Source organism: Acipenser ruthenus, chromosome 7 (genome assembly GCF_902713425.1).
Source record: "Acipenser ruthenus chromosome 7, fAciRut3.2 maternal haplotype, whole genome shotgun sequence".
In the NCBI taxonomy this organism is placed as follows: Eukaryota; Metazoa; Chordata; class Actinopteri; order Acipenseriformes; family Acipenseridae; genus Acipenser; species Acipenser ruthenus.
Genome location: NC_081195.1, coordinates 25,956,122 through 25,972,105, shown reverse-complemented (window position 1 = coordinate 25,972,105; position 15,984 = coordinate 25,956,122). Strand labels below are relative to the sequence as shown.

The window sequence follows — 15,984 nt, the reverse complement described above, 5'->3', positions numbered from 1 at the left end:
CCTGCGCTTTCTAATGTTTTCCGGTGTTTCTCTGTGCTTTCCTATGCTTTCCAGTGTTTCCCTATGCTTTCTAATGCTTCCCTATGCTTTCACTGTTTTATTACACCTTGCTGTGTTTGTTTCCAGGGGACTGTAAAACTATTACTGGTGTGTCTATTAACAGGGGCCTGGTTGGACTGGTTTGAGCCCCGGGACGATACCACAGGAGGAGCACCCCCCCCCCCCCCCCCCCGCAGTGCCAGCAAGACCGCCAAGGACAAGAGCAACAGCGCCACCATGAGGGCAGGGCACTGCGAGTCAGAGAAGGACTCGGGGTACTCTGGTGAGTGCTGGGCTTCATTGAATAATCACAGCCAGTAGAAATACTAAAAGAAACCTAATAAATTCAATGACAAACGCTTTGACTAGAAGTCTTTGTCATTGAGTTTATTAGGTTTCTTTCATTATATCTAACTATTAATTCCTTTGACTGAAGACTACAGTGTGAAGCAGATAGTAGATGCTAGTATACACAGAAGAGAGGAGAGGTCGAGGAGTTGCAGGGTTTCAGTGCATATATAGCAGGCTGCCACCAACATTTCCATCAGAGTATAAGATATTCACAGCTTTCATGTTCGACCCATGTATTATTTTTCTGCAGTTGGAGATTGAAAACTCGCCTCTTTCCAGCGTCTGTCTCATTGGAGGCTCATTAGGTCACTTCCACCATCAGTGAGGAGAGATCGAGTTCTGGGGCTGACAGACAGACAGACAGACAGACAGACAGACAGACAGACAGGCAGACTGACAGAGTCCCAGATGAGATTTTGATCTGCTGCTGATGGAAATTAATGAGCTGGATTTCAGACAGCTTTCAAGCCAGTCCCAGTGGACATGCAGTTTAATACTGATATTCATGAAGCTGGTCTCTCTGCTGATAGCTTCATAGCTGCAGTCCATAGGCTTCGCAAGTATCAAACTGTGTTTTATTCCTAAAAATAAAAACAACTGCTCCAGTGCGTGTGGAAAGCTGAACAGTTTGTTTTTGCGTTTCTTTCATCAGTGTAATGTTACCAGCCGCGGTGGGGCACAGCGCATTGTGTCCTAATACCTGCTGCCCGTCAATTACATTCAAGAGTGGAGGCAGCAGGATCAATTGAAAACTAGAAACTCTGGGAAATTTTAGCAAAACCCTTAGTCATTAGACCTTTAAAAACCTGTTCCCAAAGCAATAGAGACAGGCAGGCAGACAGACAGGCAGGCAGGCAGGCAGGCAGGGAGGCTCATTGAGGAATCCAGTCCGGGGATGGGCTCTGGGCTTCCTAAAACTGCTGCTCTTGTTTTGAGTGACACATTGCGAGGAAGGGCTTATTGAAGAACTTTGTGTAAAAAGTGCTTTAAAAGTGGAGAGATCTGATGCATTCTGGGAGCCAGTTACATTAAGTGTGGGTTGTGGGCAATCTACAGATACATTTCAGGTCCGTCCCAGTCCTACCTCTTAACCTGTCATCAACTCAATGGTGTAATGCTGCTAGTTTTACTATCATCCTCACCACTCACCTTATACATACCCATTTGAAAATTGACAATGATTCAATGAATCTGTTTAACACAGAATATACATAAAACGCAATACACACATAATATAAAAGTGCTGAAAACCATAGTTATGCATACTTTTAGTCTGTTGGAATTCACCTAAAGATTCTTACAAAAAGGAAACAGTTTTGAGTGTCTGTCACACACAGTTTACATTTATAGACTCAAGAGTAGCAGGTGTATGCTGCTGTGAGGCATTCTCCTAGGCAATAATTGTCTGTGTATTTTCTACATAAAATGAAAAGGCTCACATGATCCGTTAAGATTGGCATTAAGGTAAACCTACCTAGGTGTGCTGGTATTGATAAGTTATAGTAACTTGAAGATACTTCATGTTTTAGAGATTATTAATTAACCTGGTGTCAAGGAACAGTATTTACACAAAGACAGAATACAATGCTGCACTGCCCTCTTGTGGCTGTCTGTTTGAGTCTGTTTGAGTCTCTCGAGGGTTGAAGCTGGGCACTGTGAGAGAGAACAGCTAGCTCATGCATGAACACACAACAGCAGTCTTTCTGTGCACTTATTATTATTAAACATTATAAATCATTCAGCCTTGCTCAACCAATCAAAACACTCGATTCAGTGCTGCACTGGGGGCTTGAGAACGCCCGAGGAGCAGGGGTGCAGACAGACAGCCTCAGGTGAGCTCAAACTAGTCGTGTAATAACTCACATCTCAAAACAAACACCAGCACACGATTCAGCACACTGTCAGTCACTGCTTGAGAGCGACCCAGGACTGAATGGCAGGCAGGTGATCTCTCCCTCCCTGTCTCTCTGTTCCAGTGTATAACGGCTGTCTGTCTCTCTGTTCTCCTCTCTTTCTTGCAGACAGCAGCTCAGAGTACCTGCAGATGGACTCTGAGGACCACCCCCCCCTCCTCCTCCTCCTCCTCCTCCTCCTCCAGTAGTGTGACTCATCGCTCGGGGGGGCCTCACCCCCGTCTACATCGTTAAGAACCTGGTCATCAAACAGGTGGGTCACAGCAGGCAGGGGAACATCCCAACACCATTCTAAAAACATCCCGACACCATTCTAAACACATCCCCACACCATTCTAAACACATCCCCATACCATTCTAAAAACATATCCCCACACCATTCTAAAAACATATCCCCACACCATTCTAAAAACATATCCCCACACCATTCTAAAAACATCCCCACACCATTCTAAACACATCCCCACACCATTCTAAACACACATCCCAACACCATTCTAAAAACACATCCCAACACCATTCTAAACACATCCCCACACCATTCTAAAAACATATCCCAACACCATTCTAAACACATCCCCACACCATTCTAAAAACATATCCCAACACCATTCTAAAAACATCCCCACACCATTCTAAACACATCCCCACACCATTCTAAACACATCCCCACACCATTCTAAAACACATCCCCACACCATTCTAAACACATCCCCACACCATTCTAAACACATCCCCACACCATTCTAAACACATCCCCACACCATTCTAAACACATCCCCCACACCATTCTAAAAACATCCCAACACCATTCTAAAAACATCCCCACACCATTCTAAACACATCCCCACACCATTCTAAACACATCCCCACACCATTCTAAACACATCCCCACACCATTCTAAACACATCCCCACACCATTCTAAAAACATATCCCAACACCATTCTAAAAACACATCCCAACACCATTCTAAACACATCCCCACACCATTCTAAAAACATATTCCCAACACCATTCTAAAAACATCCCAACACCATTCTAAAAACATATCCCAACACCATTCTAAACACATCCCCACACCATTCTAAACACATCCCCACACCATTCTAAACACATCCCCACACCATTCTAAACACATCCCCACACCATTCTAAACACATCCCCACACCATTCTAAAAACATCCCCACACCATTGTAAACACATCCCCACACCATTGTAAACACACATCCCCCACACCATTGTAAACACACATCCCCACACCATTGTAAACACACACCCCAACACCATATATATATATATATATATATATATATATATATATATATATATATATATATATATATATATATATATATATATATATATATAAAATATGAAATGATAGAGCTGTCCCATGTGTATTGTGTTTTTTAGAATCACAACGCAGACAATTCACTTTAACAAACTCACTTTGACATGAAGGGATGGTCAGATCTTCTGGTATCGTATCTTCTTGCAATCCTATGTCTGTCTCTTTGCACCAATTGTGTGAAATATTACTGAATTGATCTTTAGAGACACCCTCCAGCACATTGTGATCTATGCCAGGACAAACGGTGGCTCAGCCCGATATGATGTACAGGTCTTAATAATGTGGCCAGACAGTGTATCTTGTATTTCTCTGTATTTTGTACAATGGAGAATAAAATGGCCTCACTCCCTCTTCTCTCTCTCTCTCTCTCTCTCTCTCTGCAGCCCCTGACATTGCAGACCCACACTGGCTCCATTCTCCACAACCAGCTGGCATGGGGTGGTCCGTCAGCTCTGACCACAGTAAGCGGTCAGGGGGCCGCCCAGGTCCTATTCATCCAGCAGCCAGGAGCCGGCGCCCAGCTGAAACCCCCTTGCAAGAAAAAGGACACCTACCTCCCCATCCTGAACGCCTACCCCCGCATCGCCCCGCACCCCATGAAGAGCCCTGACCAGAGGGCAGGGAAACCGGGAAAGCATGGAAGCCTGGGGGGAGCGCACGAGGGGAAGAGCCAGAGCAAGAGAGTCTGTGTGGCGGACAGGAGGGAGTGGGTGCCCTCGTCCAAACTGCAGGAGAAGCCGGAGAGAAACCTCCATCAACCTCCCTTGCAGCCCCTCATCCCTTCAGAGAGCTCCGACCTGTGCAGCCTCCTCTCCCCCTGCCCCACGGAGCTCCTTGTGTCCGGGCCTCCTTCAGTCTTCAGCTCTGAGACTTCGTCTTCATCTGCCTCTTCTCTGCTGACCCACCCTGTGGAGTCCTGGAGGGAGTCCAAGGCTTCCAGGAAGCATGCCTCAGACCTGGAGAAGCAGCACCGCTTCCTCAACACAGTGGAGATCCTGAACCGCTCCGGCCTGCTGGGCATCACCCTGAGGACCAAGGAGCTGATCCGGCAGAACCACAGCACCCAGCGCCAGATCCAGGAGCTGCGGGAGCACACCAGGCTGCTCTGCCTGGCCGCCCGCTCCAACCAGCCTCTGGACTGGGCTCGGCTGCAGGAAGCCATGGTCAGCTCGGGCTACAGCGATCTCACGGGGGGACCTAGCCAGCACCACCGCCGCCACTGCTGCTGCCTCCAGCCCACAGCCTCGGGGACCAGCCTGGGAGGGAGGGGACCCCCCGGCTGCCTGCCACTGCCCTGCACAGCAGCAAGCAGGATCCTGATCACGCCTCTCTGCCTTCAGCACGGCGCTCATGGTGAATGCACCCCTGGGCAGCCTCTCCTGGAGGAACGGTTAGGTCATCTGATTGCCATGAAAAGGGTGATGCTCACCAAGGCTTGTTAGTAAGCTTTCCTCTTATTAGCACTTGCAAAAATAGCACCGCCTCCTTTATGAGGATTGCTGACCAAGGCTTAACATTTTTTATTTGCATTAGCAGCATACCTGCCTTATGAGATTAGACCACTGTAGTAAATCTCACTTCTCATACTTGAAGTGATTAGGTACCAAGAAGCAGTCGCAACTTTTGAGTCTGTTGTGTATATTTGAAAAATCTTCATGGGTCTTGGTTAGCTGCTAGTGCTACTAAGAGGTAAGAAAATGTATTTCAAAGCCTTGGTGTGCACTCCTTTGAATGGGGCAGTGACAGTGTTGTAAGTGCTTATAGGGTGTAAGAGGATGGATTGAAAAGCCTTGGTTAGCTAATGAAAATATAGCAAACCCACTTGATTTTCATGCACTTTTGTGTTAGAGTGGAGAGATGAACAAGGGACCCTCTGCTCCAGACTCTCCAGAAGCAACAGAACACTGACCCGTCTGAGTGTCAGATTGTGATCAGCTCAGCACAGCCCAGTCCAGCAGCTCCTCTCATCTCACTAAACTGGGCACATTCTTAAACAGAAGATAGCAAGTTTGAAACGTGTTTGTAACCAAATAAAAAAAAATAAAAAAACATCACAAACCATACAATAGATAATGATGTTCAATGTGTATACATTGCTACAACATATAAATAATGCATATGGAAATGATTAGCCTATGCTAATGTTAGTGTGCAGCTATAAAAATGCTAAAAATAGTGACAACATGTATTGACAGTGGTTCAAATGTTTAGCAAAATTCTAAAAGTTGAATCGACTAGTTTTGTACACGCTAGAACAAAAAAAAGAGTAGTTCTTTTAGGGTGGCGAGACATTTAGAATTTCCAAGTAATTCCCTTTAACGTGTTTGAAGTCTGCAGATATTACAGTTTTTTACGATTGCTTTGACTCATTTTTCAATACAGCGACCCAATGTGCACAACTCTTAACATAAAATGACAAACTGAGTGGTAAAATGCAACCGTTTAGACACATTTTTCCATGCTAACATACAACATGCATAACTGTAAACCACCTCTTCCAATCATAAAGTTGCCCTGTCAACCATTAGGACTTATGTCAAATGCTAACATTTATCTGGTAGAGTTCTTAACTATTTGATCACCTGGTAACAATTGGGGGTCATAATTGCAAATATCTTTCTCTATGTGAGAATGCAAGACAGCTTAATTGATAATTAGTTCATCACTACATAAAGCTCTGAGGAAATGGCTGTAGTAGTTAAAATGGAGCTAGAGGAAGTTGCTGATCGTTGTCGTGCTCGTGGTCACGGCCGCAGTCGTGCTCAAGGTCGTGGTCAACAAGAAAGGCGCATTTCAGTGTCCAATGAAATCAGAGCTACAGTGGTTGACCTTGTTATAAACGGGTTCAACTATGGCAGACTCATTTATGTTATTGTGTTTCAAAGATTAAAAAGAAAATGTTCAAGCAAAGTTTCTGATGTTTTTTTGACACTATTTGCTCTTGATGTCTTTATTGTTGCATGGTTGACTCCACTGCATCCATTTTCCAATGTATACCGGATTTTGACCAGTAGTTTGGGTTTTGGTCATCTTTGGACTGCTACATAATATATGATACAATTGTGTAGAATATCACTGAATGCTTACTGTACATTCTTTAGAATATGTTTTATTCTGTAGGTTACTATCATTTTGCACATTGTAATGTTGATCATTTGAATATGATCAAATGACACTTTTAGACTTTGTTTTGATTTGAATTATTTTGTGTTTGACAGCATTATTTGCTAATGGGTGTTTTATTTAGCAATGCTTCAATGATTAAACTTCAGTGATCAAAGCATCTGATGTTTTGGTGCTATGATTTGCTTTTGCATGATGTATTGATCACATTTGACAAAGTAGTATTTATTTTGCACTCTGCATGGGATTTTGACCCCAAAATGAGCAGTTCAGCATCTTGTGTTAAGAGTTATGCACATTGGAATGCTGTATTGAAAAATGAGTCAAAGCAATTGTAAAAAACTGTAAATAAAACAAAGAAACATGTTCATTGAAAAAGTAAGAAGCAATTACAGAAGAAATACGACTGGTTTTGATAGATCAGGTCCTGACAAGCGATTAGATCATTTCCTATTATCTCACACTGCAAGAAGCTTTTTTGTCAATCGTTGGTACTCAGTAATGTGGTGAGAAAGTCACCATTTTGTGCTGTGCAGTTAGCGGTGCTTAACTGTTTTAATTCATATCTGCAGACTGTCTGCAAAACCCTTATTCTTAACCAGTAAAATCAGTTGTAACGTGATGAATGCATCGACTGAAAAATCTTCATTCCTGCTGAACGGTTTTGTCAAGAGCAAAAAGGACATATTTACTATGGCAGTGAATGGACCTGGAGATCCTAAGTGCCTGCACTGAGCTGACCTGAAGAGAGATTTATTTGTGTAACTCAAGGACAGTACCAAACACTGCTTATTGTATTGAATTGGTCATTGTGTTTTAAGTGTGGGAGGCATTGTGGTCTACTGGTTGCTGCTGAGAGTAAGCAGAAAAAATACCTGTTTTGCACAATAGCAAACAGGGTCATAACTGTCGATTAAGATAGTTTCCTATTTTATCTTTTTTATGGTTTACTCAGAGTAGACCATCTTTAAAGTAATTGTAGCTAACAAAATACATTGAAAACCTCATTAAGAAAGAGGGATATCATTTTTGTTTTGAGATCTAATGCACTGACCTTGATTTACAGCAGCTCCCATAAAGGGTTTGTTCTCCTCTGCATGTTTATTTAATGCCTTATTAATGCCATGCTGACATTGGCGTAACCCTAATCTGATGAACCGCAGTGACGACGGTGCTGTTGTCAGGAGCGCTACTGTTTTGGTGTTTCGCCATACGGGTTGCAAAAAAACTTTTTCTTACTTACTCACATACCGTTACTGTACACTTGTGTCATTCAACAGGAAACAGGAAAGCATTGTACATGGTCATTTTTTCCCCCATATGATTCATAATTTGCGAACTGGGTACATCTCGCCTGTCATACAAAAAGGTATTAGATCTGGGATCTGGTCCAATCCGGCACTAATTAACCCCTTCATTGACGTATGCTTGAAAACACAGTGAAAAAACAAAGCAGCTTCTGACTGGATTGTACATATATAGAAACACATGAAATACCAGGACCCCATTCCAGTCCATTATAGGGGTGCTGCTGCTTAGTGCAGGGCGAGTAATGCAAGCTGGGTTCGAATCCTCTTCGCCCCAAGTTGCTGATCAGACAGGGAACCACAGGGTTAGGGAGAAAGATCCACTGTGGAGAGTTCACCTCATTGTGCTACAGTGACCCCTACTGGTCATTCTGGGTGGAGACATCCCAGGCATTCAACTCCAAGGATCAGTAGCTTGGGAAGATCGATGGCGAAGCACAAACCATACGGTTTGATGTAACTTAAAACGTGAGTATCAATGTTTCTTAAGAAACTGCACAGACGCCAAGTATAGAACCGATTACCAGTTGTTACATCCTTTACATGACATTAAATAGCCTTCTGCATAGGTGTCTCTCTCCTCTTCTTCCTATAACACTCAATCAATGGCAAAGGGACAATGCATTATTATTTAATTAATTTATGTGTGTGTGTGTGTGTCTAGTCTAGTGTGGCGACCTCTGAACTTTCTTCAGACCCCTGGTGCCCAAAAAGGTCCATACATCTGGTTTTTGTTATCTTCCTTGTTCCTATCTCTCCGTTTTGCCTGAGACCCTTTGAGTCCAGTGGCATTATCTCTTATTCTCCCTGTGAACCTTTGGGTCCAACGGCAGTCCCTGGGAGCCTTTTAGCTCCTTTATGCTTTGTATTCCAAAAGTCTTAGAGCCTGGCCCCTTCTGGTCCACAGCATTGTTATCTTGTTAGCTTGCAGTCAATGTTGGACAAGAAGCTTGTGGACGCAAGGTCTCTTATCAATTGTTAGCAGTACATGCAATTTGAACCAAACAGTCTGCTATCTGCAATATTAGTCTCTTTTTCAGAAAAGAACACCAGTATAGCTCTGCCAGTCCACATGCGTAGCAAACTGCTAATCAATTCTCGATCTATGTTTTCCAACATGGTTCAAAAACAAATGTGTTACAATTCAACTGAAGAGCCAGCTCTGTAGTGCAGAGGCTAGTATGGGTCTTATGCTGATCTTAGTATTATTAGGAAATCTGTTAAGTGCAATACTGTCTTGTGAGCTTCCAGAGGTGAGAGGATTAAGGCATGATGATAAGCCCCTTTTAATGATCTTATACATGTTAGAAGTTACTGGTGCACTCGAGTTTTAGACATAATCCAAAAAGGGACTATAATAACACAAACCCCACTGTGCAGAATTGATTCCTTCTAATATTCTGAATGACTGCCAACACCTCTCCCATTAGGGCAGCCCGTTTATCGTCTGTGTATTAATTCCATTTCCCTTATGAATGTCCTAAATGTTTTTTTTAACTTTGTCGACTTGCTTTTTCTCATTTTTTGTATAAAAAGCAGCAGCGGAGGGTAATTGCTTCTCATCAGCTTGTCTCCAATTAATTTCACGAGTCTTCCTCTCCATTCTCAAATGCACAAACCCGCTGCATTGAAAGAATCCCATTCCCAACATAGGAGGCTTGTTGCTAGGGAAGTGACGTCACTGCCCTGTGACGTTTGCTACATTGCTGCCTGCTAAATGAAAAACTCGCTTCAGCAAGTAGATATTTAATTTGCTTTGTGTTATTGTGCAATGCTTGTGTATAAGATCACAGTCTGATATTAATGCTTTGTTTTTAATTATTTTGTTTGTTTTTGTTTTGTGCAGTACAAAATAAAATGAACAGTTCAGCCTAGTTCAGTTTAGTTCAATTCTATTCAGATTAGCTAACTTAGATTTAGATAACTCCAGCCTCTGGTTTAATTCAGTTTAGCTAACTTTAGTTCAGTTTAGTTCAATTCAGTTTACTTTAGCTAACTTCAGTTTAATTTAGATGAGCTAATTCCAGTCAAGTTTAATTTAGTTCAATTCAGTTTAGTTCTTATTTGTTGCCATAGACAAAACACTTTTTTTTTTTTGTTGATAAAAACTTCCTTTTTTTAAACCGCAATTGCACAAGCGGCAGTGCTGCGGGGTCGTTTAGGAACAGGGGATTTCAATATTGTCCAGATGTTCAATGTGCGTAATAAAGATTGCAAATGCTTAAACATGACTCTCTCTTAAGTCTTTTTGTTGCGGATCTTTTTGGTTGTTATCCAGACTTTATTTTAACAAGGACTCGGGTCTATCTCACACAGTACAAGAAAGACTTCCTCTACTCCCTCCAGTCCAGGACAGGCCTGAGGCACGGACTGCTCCCTATCTCACCCCCTGAGAAAGGGGGCACCATTTAATTCAATTCAATTGAGTACAGTACAGTGCACGCCAATGGACAGTACTGTAGTGTATTGTAGTTACTTAATCCAGTGACAAGCGAACAGAAAACAGACTTATACTCTCTTAGCCTGGGCAGTCTGAATATGAAGCGCAGTTACGACAATTACCTCACGGCTCGGGTGGTTTTCAACTAGAAAGATACCCGACCCGAGCCGACCCGTACCGTGAAACCCCAGCCTCGCAGCAGGCTGTGGGCGGGGTTAGGCATTTTGTCTTCATTCACGTCCAAGCCTAATTGCAAGAAAAAATGACAACCCCAGGACTACAACCGGTAAATGTCTCACTAACTCCTTACCTTTACGCTGCGGGACACATAACAACACACATCTGACTAAAATACAAAATAACTCTATAATGCACATAGTGAAGCAAACATGTAACTTTCCGTGAATAAACCATGCATAAAGTACCATGTAATCACCATATTTTTTTTTACCAAAAAAAGTTAACATTCCCACTCGTGGATCATTTTAATTAGCAGTTTTTAAACTATAAATAGCCTGGCTGAAGCGACACACAAGCAAACCAAGTGCGAGAAGGAGAGCGGGTAGGGTTAGGGGAAGAGGGAATGGGCTCGCCCCAGGCCCAGGTTCGGCTGCTGGAGCGGGGCTGAAGCGTCTCGTCTCCTGGAGAAAGCCGCAGCTCCTCTCGCAGCAACAAAAGTAAATACATTAGGAAAGATAACCACGTAATAGGCCTAATATTTATTTAGTTATAAAACGAATGCTGAATAAGATGTTTGTGTAATAAAGTGCCAGCGCAGCTTTTTTCAGTTCAGATACTGTATCAAAAGGGAGAGACAGAAACGGAAGTTAGACTGTGAAGTTGTTTACAGTTTGAACAACACGGTTACTGTATTTACTGTAGAAATATTGCATGCATTACTAGTATAGGGAATTGGGGGACATGCTGTAGGTGCGTTATATCCGAGGCGCGTTATAACCGAGAGCCTTCTAGCGAGGGGGCAGTCTCTCTCTCTCTCTCTCTCTCTCTCTCTCTCTCTCTCTCTCTCTAAATATTAGTTGGTATTTCATTTAATTTAACTCAACACAATTATGAAAACCAGTATCCTAAAGGTGCTGCACTGCTGATAAAATTGCAGAAAAGTTAAGTTTGTAGCACAATATTACTGAAGGGATCTATGACAGATTAGGAAAAGGCAACTGAAGCTTTATATGGGTGGCTGGGTTATCGGGGTTATGTGGGAAGGGTATGTTCCCGAATTCAAAAGGATGGCCATGGACAAGGAATGCAATCTCTTAAACTAGCTTCCAACAACTACATTGGTGTGACAAATCCTTTTTATTTAGTTACGTTATGGCAGTTTTAAAATTTTGTAAAACCCTGGTATAGAACCTTTAGATGCTTAGGCTGAAATTCGGGGGGGGGAGGGGGGGGGGGTAAATGATTACTCTCATCAGATCACTTTCTTGGAGGGGCTTGGATGGACCAATGGTCAAATAGTCCATAATCACCTCTCACCATACCCATACAAGCGATCACGATCCCCACATTGAATAGCCTTTGAGGTAACATTAGACAAACTTGTTTAGCTCTAAGCACTTGATTTGAGGTGTAACACTTATTGAAGCGGTTTTACGGAACCAAAAATAGTTTCATGGAAACCCAAAAAGACAACTATGACAGTGTGCCTTAATAGAAAGCTCAGACATCTAGTGTTCTCATGTTCAACTGACTGGAAGTGATAGGAGAATCAATTTCAAGAATAGGACTCTCGGCTATAAATGAGTAAGATTCGAACATTTTACAAAACCAGTGGCCGGTAGCCAACTTCCCAGTTCCTATTTGCTGATCAGGCAGCTCAAATGGGAAGTATAAAATATTAAATAAGTTATTTTTAGAAAATGTTTTCATCAAGGGAAGCATCCATATACATAGATAAAGAAGGAAACAAATCTTTAGAACTGGTGCATCATGTCATTATACATTCAGTGAACATCATGGTTGACCAAAAGAAGACAGCGTGTGCCTACCAACATTATCACTGTACCAAGAAGACTGCCTGGAGCTCCTGATTTCTAATGACAGTAATCTGTCGCATATGCAACCACTGTAAGGGCAGTTATGTGAACAGACTGAATCCTGTTTTAAATACAATTATACACAGCGGTAACAATTACTGTACTATATTATTACTGTTTTGAGATTCAGATTTTATTAGAGAGCTCCCCTAAATCTCTTGTTTAGAAAGATACAGGGTATTAATGCTTGTGACAGAGTAGCCATGTGGGTGCGTGCATTCGCTGCTGAGTGACAGGCAGGAGATCGAGACGGAGCTTGAAGTTGATACGCCCCGCAGGCGAACAGGATTTATTGACATATCAACACACTGAACAGCTTACATGACACTACCAGCAATGGCAGCGCACGGAGCACATACAACACAGTGTACGAAAACTCTGGGATCTACAATCTCTGAACTAATCTTCTCTGTTCAGTAATAAACTAACATTGCTGAAGAGCTTGATCATGGAGGATAAACGGCTAGGGCGGATATGTGAAGGGCAGATACGCGACGGATTACTGTATATAGATCACATTGACTTCCTCCTGATTCTTCACTGGGGTTCAGTAAGTCATATATTTTGTAAATTACACTATGTAACACAATTTTTGTTCCTGGGTAGTAAGTGTTATTTCCTAATTGCTTATGCCTCAAAAGTATAGAAAATGGCTATTATTCCCCACAAACTTTGCTTTTGTGACCAGGACAGTGATATTTTGAAATTTACCTATTTCCAATGAGAAAACGGGCGAATTTGTGTCTTTTCGTTCACATAAAGTCAGAAAAAAACAACATATGAATCCAAATTAACATGTATTTATACTAAAGTAATACAAAAATGACTACAAAAGATTTAGAAGTGAGTAGTTTTTCGAGATTTACAATTATACTGTAAATCACTTTCACGAATCAGCCCCCAAATGTAGTCTCCCATCATGTTCTCGTTATACTGTCCTTGGTAGCGGCGTTCAAAGTCCAGTATATCCTGGTGGAAGCGCTCGCCTTGCTCCTCCGAGTACGCTCCCATGTTCTCCTTGAATTTATCAAGATGAGCATCAAGGATATGGACTTTGAGGGACATCCTACAGCCCATTGTGCCGTAGTTCTTCACCAGAGTCTCAACCAGCTCCACATAGTTTTCAGCCTTGTGATTGCCCAGGAAGCCCCGAACCACTGCGACAAAGCTGTTCCAAGCCGCTTTCTCCTTACTAGTGAGCTTCTTGGGGAATTCATTGCACTCCAGGATCTTCTTTATCTGTGGTCCGACGAAGACACCGGCTTTGACCTTTGCCTCAGACAGCTTAGGGAAGAAGTCTTGAAGGTACTTGAAGGCTGCCGACTCCTTATCTAGAGCTCTGACAAATTGTTTCATAAGGCCCAATTTGATGTGCAGTGGTGGCATCAGCACCTTCCGGGGGTCCACCAGTGGCTCCCACTTGACGTTGTTCCTCCCCACAGAGAACTCGGTCTGCTGTGGCCAGTCCTGCCTGTGGTAGTGCGCCTTGGTGTCTCTGCTGTCCCAAAGGCAAAGATAGCAGGGAAACTTGGTAAAACCGCCTTGGAGACCCATCAGGAATGCCATCATTTTGAAGTCTCCTATGACCTTGATGCCATCTCAGAAAAATGCAGATATGTATCCACTTAGGCAGCTGGAACTAAACTGAACTGGTGGGCTTAAGGCCCCTGTATTTATACTACTATTTATATTACTGGAAAGTTCTAGAAAGTTCTAGAAGTTACTCCAAGTTTACTCAGCACTGAATCTATCTGGAATGTTCTGGAAAATAGGTAAATTTCAAAATATCACTGTCCTGGTCACAAAAGCAAAGTTTGTGGGGAATAATAGCCATTTTCTATACTTTTGAGGCAAAAGCAATTAGGAAATAACACTTACTACCCAGGAACAAAAAAAAAAAAAAAATTTGTTACACAGTGTTATTATTGGTAAATAAAGTATTGTTTTTACAGTTTCTATAGTGAAGTACTTTGTAAAGTTGTTAAAGGGAATTTAATTAGCCTTATCCTGGCCCATCTTTTCCTGTTCAAGGCTGTTTGAATGGATTTGCATCACTCCTAGCAGACTAGTGGTCTGGCTAAACTGGCAATCAGTTATCCAATTAATAATTCTCTCCAGCTTTCCAATCAGCTCAGATTTATCACGGTCCAGCCACATTCTAACATGACTGGCTGACCTGCCTGCTGGAGGGGAAATGAAACAGAATAGAGGGGTTTAACTTGAATACCTGCCTGTGAAATAGTGCTGCAGTCATAGCGCTGAAGCACACTTTTATTAAACACAAGGTTAAACAAACTTTTGTTTTGGTGATGTAATCACCCTGTTTAATCCAGTACAATCGCAGGGTCCCAAGAGATGCTGAATTACACACATTTGTCTGTATATATATATACAGTGCCTATAGAAAGTCTACACCCCCTTGAACTTTTTTCACATTTTGTTGTGTCAGTGCCTCAGAGTTTCATGCATTTAAATGAGGATTTTTTTTCCACTTATCTACACACCATACTCTACACTGTTAAGGGGAAAAAGGTTTTATTGAGAAAAAATTATATATTAAAAATACAAAACTGAAAGATCATAATTGGATAAGTCTCCATCCCCCTGAGTTAATACTTGGTGGAAGCACCTTTGGCAGCAATTACAGCTGTGAGTCTGTTGGGATAGGTCTCTACCAACTTTGCACACCTGGATATGGCAGTATTTGACCATTCTTCTTTACAAAACTGTTCAAGCTCTGTCAAGTTCCTTGGGGAGCGTTGATGGACAGCAATCTTCAAGTCATGCCACAAATTTCCGATTGGATTTAGGTCAGGGCTCTGACCTGGCCACTCAAGGACATTTACCTTTTTGTTCCTTAGCCACTCCAGTATAGCTTTGGCTGTGTGCTTTGGGTCATTGTCATGCTGAAAGGTAAACTTCAGTCCCAGTTTCAGCTTTCTTGCAGAGGGCAGCAGGTTTTCCTCAAGGACTTCTCTGTACTTTGCTCCATTCATTTTCCCTTCTATCCTGACAAGTGGCCCAGTCCCTGCCGATGAGAAACATCCCCATAACATGCTGCTGCCACCACCATGCTTCACAGTAGGGATGGTGTTCTTTGGGTGATGCGCTGGGTTGGGTTTGTGCCAAACATAACGCTTTGCATTTAGGCCAAAAAGTTCAATTTTAGTTTTGTCAGACCACAAAACTTTTTGCCACATGGCTACAGAATCTTCAAACGGGATTCAAGGTGGTCTTTCTTGAGTAATGGCTTCCTTCTTACCATCCTACCATACAGGCCAGATTTGTGGAGTGCTTGGGATATTGTTGTCACATGCACACTTTGACCAGTCTTGGCAAAGTTGCCATTGGCCTCTTGGTAGCCTCTCTGATCCTCTCTTGTTCGGTCATCCAGTTTGGA

The 15,984-nt window shown here is 42.5% G+C and overlaps 1 protein-coding gene across 1 annotated transcript; it reads left to right on the top strand.

The window, feature by feature from the left end:
* Positions 1-213: 213 nt before the first annotated feature.
* LOC117415160 (CLOCK-interacting pacemaker-like) lies at positions 214-10,291 on the top strand. The gene is made up of 3 exons (XM_034025151.3): positions 214-322; positions 2,412-2,556; positions 4,041-10,291. Exon 3 carries the CDS (start codon positions 4,254-4,256, stop codon positions 5,097-5,099), a length of 846 nt encoding a protein of 281 aa, XP_033881042.3. The 5' UTR covers positions 214-322; positions 2,412-2,556; positions 4,041-4,253; the 3' UTR covers positions 5,100-10,291.
* Positions 10,292-15,984: the final 5,693 nt, after the last annotated feature.

Coding starts and splice junctions, on each gene's coding strand:
- LOC117415160 (XM_034025151.3), top strand. CDS start 4,254: ATGAAGAGCCCTGACCAGAGGGCAGGGAAACCGGGAAAGCATGGAAGC.